This window comes from Zerene cesonia, chromosome 3, assembly GCF_012273895.1.
Source record: "Zerene cesonia ecotype Mississippi chromosome 3, Zerene_cesonia_1.1, whole genome shotgun sequence".
NCBI classification, from domain to species: Eukaryota; Metazoa; Arthropoda; class Insecta; order Lepidoptera; family Pieridae; genus Zerene; species Zerene cesonia.
Genome location: NC_052104.1, coordinates 4,671,767 through 4,676,495, shown reverse-complemented (window position 1 = coordinate 4,676,495; position 4,729 = coordinate 4,671,767). Strand labels below are relative to the sequence as shown.

General features: G+C 32.4%; 1 protein-coding gene across 2 annotated transcripts in view; it reads left to right on the top strand.

Moving 5' to 3' along the window:
• Nucleotides 1–1,551, top strand: part of LOC119836289 (solute carrier family 46 member 3-like) — a 21,260-nt gene extending 19,709 nt beyond the window's left edge. For both annotated transcript variants that reach the window (XM_038361591.1, XM_038361584.1), the window contains exons 8-9: nucleotides 174–257; nucleotides 1,203–1,551. In XM_038361591.1, the coding sequence (XP_038217519.1) occupies nucleotides 174–257; nucleotides 1,203–1,513 (395 nt within the window). In that variant the 3' untranslated portion in view covers nucleotides 1,514–1,551. The remainder of the gene's footprint in view (nucleotides 1–173; nucleotides 258–1,202) is intronic.
• The last annotated feature ends 3,178 nt before the right edge of the window (nucleotides 1,552–4,729 follow it).

The following is a 4,729-nucleotide window of genomic DNA, read 5'->3' as shown; positions in this document are numbered from 1 at the left end:
CCCGCCCCCCACGTGATCAGATGGTCGATCAGGACGTGTGGTTGGATTTTGGGGGGCTTATTATTATTATTATTATTATATCGTATTAGAGCACTAAAGTTTTAACTTTTATTTTATCGTCGATATGTTATCAATACTGCATATTCATCACAATTATTTTCTCTCCATTACAGTTCCAATCATCGGCATTATTTCTCAAGGATCTCAGGTTGTACAAAGGCCGATAATCAACAAACAAATTCTTCCCACTGAACAAGGTACAATTTTATGTTGTTTGTATTATAATTTCCTGTATATAATGTGCAGATATAAGGGAAAACAAAATTTAATCTACATATTTTCTAAATGTTAAGCTAAGTAAATCCTATCCTACTAATATTGTACTCATAAATGCGAAAGTTTGTAAGGATGTGTGTGTGTGTTTGTTGCTCTTTCACGCAAAAACTGCTGAACCGATTGCAATTAAATTTGGTACGTAGACAGCTGGACAACTGGAATAACATATAGGCAACTTTTTTTCCTACATTCCTACGGGATACGGACTTATGCGGGTGAAACCGCGGGGCGCAGCTATGCCTTTATAAATCAAATAACAGAACTTTCTAACATGGTTAAGACGAAAAGACTTATTTTAAAATCAAATGAAAGAGCAATAAAATGTTTTAAAATGTATGTCTATTTATCAAATGTCACATAAAATATCGAACTATTTTTATCTATTCTATTTGTTGTTCAATATTTATTGTTTTTGTTTTATCTTTATACGAGTATCACTATAGTAATGAATGCCTAGATGAATAATGTTTTCCCAGAAACGATATAAACTTTTAAATATATATACAAAACAAAAGTTTTGTCATGCTTTGTGAGTTTGATAAATTTAATCCTGTTTGATTGTTATCAATTTAATTTCATAATCAAATTTTAAATCAATTTCTCAATAAATTGTTATCGGTCTATATTAATTGACGTTATATTATCATATTATACATGTTACGAAACTTGTTTTTAATGTGCTAAACTGTCACAATATTTTCAATACGCAGATTGCTTTGTCGTTACTTATGAATTGTTTATACTTATTTTACACCTGAACTATCCTTGCTCCACAATTTATTTTCCAATTTTCTACCCAGGCCTTAAACCGTCGACTATACAAATAACAAGCGTGAGATCAATATAAACCATTGATTCTATTTCAGGCAAAATCTACAGCGTTCTAGGAGCGCTAGAAAGTGCGACGCAAACGATTTCGTCCCCACTATATTCGTTGCTATATTCAGCAACTGTCCCCACCTTACCCGATGCTTGGCTCATACCAGGAATTGTAATCGCTTCAATCCAACTGTTAACATACTTCACCAGCAGACATCTACGCCTCCGCAGCGGAAAGGACACTGTCGAGGAAAAAATTGCAACCCAAACAAAAATCAATGATATTGAAGCTAACATAATACCAAATGAAGAAACAAACATTCATAATATAAAGTCAAAAGAAAATGACGTGACATGAAAGGGGTGGAGTGCCGAATAAAAATTAATTAATATAACGATATGTTGTTTTATTCTGTTAATTAATTGCACTGTGATGTAATGATATGGTCGTGATATACTGGTGCGAATATCTATCAGATAAATCGTTGAGATATTTTAGTAGATAATATGGAAAGTCTTGTTGATTTGTACATTTAATTATATATTTAATTTACGAATGCATTTTCAAAAAATGTCTTTCATTTTTGTTTAGGCTTCTAGTAAATGAAGGAAATGAAAAAGGAATATAAAATAAAATAATCTATTGTTAAAACTCAAATCTAGGCAAGTATTAAGTAGTTTATACATTTAGAACATTTTTAAATAAATATATTATATTATGTTTTACCTCGAAAATATAAACCAACAACACGCTTATTTACAGTGGTGCTTTAATTAACTTTTAAAATATCTTGTAGTAGCTGTCCACGGCTTTGCCGGTATAGTTATAGGAAATATAGACCCGGGGTTTTTTTAGCATGTTCCTGTTCCCGTGGAATTTCCGGGATAAAAACTTTCCTATGTCCGTCTCGTGGTTCTAAGTTACCTCTGCACAAATTTTTAGCCAAATCGGTTAAATCATTTTCAACTTTTTTTGAGTCTTTTACGTATATAGGTTTTATATAAAAGCATTGTATTCTGAAATTAAAGAATTTTTACGGGTTGTTAATTCAAACAGATTAACAGGGATTGACAGGGATTTTACTCGGACTGAACTCAGCCCCTGTTAACACGCTTTACGAAAAGTCTTAAGTTTCAAGAAAATGCCAGTATAGGTACTATACATATACATATTATATATACAAGCATACCCGGCCACGCGTTGATGTGGTTGAGTAATAGTTAAAAATGTTGACATTATAAATTGTTGGGATAATTCAACGAAATTAAAACTATCCTACATCTTAAGTTGTTTTTACACATAAAATGCCAAATTTAATCAAAATCGGTTGAGTTGGTGAAGTGTTCATTGGGAACATACACCATGACACTGGATTTATATATATTAAGATGTAGTGAGGAGGCTGAAGCCGCTGTCTGCTAATTTGGGTTATTATTGTCTTACATAAATGAATGTATCTATTATTAATGCTGGAATTGGGCATTATTTAAAGAGTTTTCAAATTCTTGATATCACATAGCAGTCAATTCTTGACCCTATCTCTTATTTATGTTTATACTATGAATATAATTATAATGTACCTTCTCATTCACAGCACATATGTAACTCATATTTTATGGGATTGGACTTCTAAATTACCAAATTACTTAGTGATACTTATACACAGAAACTACTGAATTATCAACAATCCGAAAGTGTCCAAATTACAATTCCTAAATCTGTTTGCGTAAAGTGGGTCAAAATCGCGTCTAAAGGAGTCTATTACCTACATACAAAAATACAAGTGAATCAGATAATAACTAATTGAATTAATAGTAATTGACAAACTCTTTTCTCTTCTGATTTATCTTGCAACCAAAACGTGATATATACCAAAAAGTTAATAGATGTATTTAAAAATAAAATGTAGACCAATAAATCTTCTGTATCTTACATTTAATTTTTATACGGGTACAATTGGTTTGATAGCAGCTATCCATTCTTATTTATAAGTGGCCATAAATTTGTTAATTGAAGATACTTTTATTTGTTTTAAAAATAGACTCTATTATTACTTATCAGTTTATTTTCACCAACTGGTAATGAGCACAATAATACCTACATGTCCAATGTTCCTGTTATGTGAAAAAATGCCAAATGACTTCGTCAATTAAAAAGCTTTTCATATACAGATACAAGAGCAGTAGTCGCTTAGTGGTTAGGATCTCGGTCATCTATGGGAAAGTAGGGGGTTCAAAAATAGACGAAAGTGTAAAATGATATATCTTCACAATTCATCTCCACATTATTCATCTCTACTGCCCGTAGCGGTGAAAGAAAAACGTCCTAAGCAAATCGCCATGGCCAACAATAACTATTTCCACGATATGTCACATCTGCCAACTTGCACTTCATCAGCTCGGTGGATTATGGCCTGAACGTGAATAGAAAACCTCTGTCTCTGCAGTGGGAACATTTGTGGGCGGAAGACTCACAAATTGCAATGAAGTTCGAACATACCTTCAATAGAAGAAGGAGGGTGGATAGGTTATAAACGAATCAATTAGTTTATTATAAGCCCGGGAGGTAATCCTCCGTTTAACGTTAACTCTAGTTTCAAAACAAACAAAGTCTTTATAATATTAGTAGAAACGAAGTAAGGGGGGAAGTAAGCAATATGTACTATATACTCGTACTACTATTATTAGGCCATGCACCATTATTTTATTGAATAGCCTTTATTTCTTTACGTATTAAATGCTATATCGTAAAGAAATAATAAGAAAGATCATCTACTTCAACAATCGTTATTGCATCTATCGATCATAATCAATTAATAGTTTCCTTTTTCGACAAATATTATCACACTAATGCAGAGGAAATGGTTTGTTCTTAGACGATAAAAACCAATATATCTATTGCGTTGATCTGCAATAATGCAATGTTGTTTATTTTTAGAATGAGCTGCGGGTATATTGATTATTGTTCTTAAAATAGAATTAATTCGAAATCTGATAAAGAATAATCCGATAAAACTTTAATATAAATATTGCCGCCTAAGACAAATGCCGCCACACACTAATTAACTGTTCAACGAATACATTCAACAGTGAGAAGTGCTATTTTCTTTCTTTAAGCGTTTTTATCTCGTGATATAAAAACATTCGTTAAGTAAGTATCATATTGCTAGCAAGATTTAAATATAATAGCTTCTTATTTTTTATTTTACCTGAAGTCACTTAGAGAAGCGAAAAGTCAAATATTGGAAGGCTGTTGTAGAAATTTGTTTTTAAATTTATTTAAATACAGAAAAATCAATGTAGCCCTCTATCAAGTTTTTTTGTTACTAATTAAGATTAGGTTTTGAAACCATCTGATTAATTGCTATCAACATACAATACATTACATGAATTTTGTATCTTTCCAGAATGCAGCGTCCTACAAACAACCCAATGGTTCCCGGACCTTTCTACAACGGACCCCTTGCTCCAAACCCTTGCTTTGGGCCCAGCAGGCATAACCTGAACCCATGCTTCGGTCCCCCGTTGCCGCCACCACCCCAACACACGAACAACTGCTTTGTTTCCGCGGCTT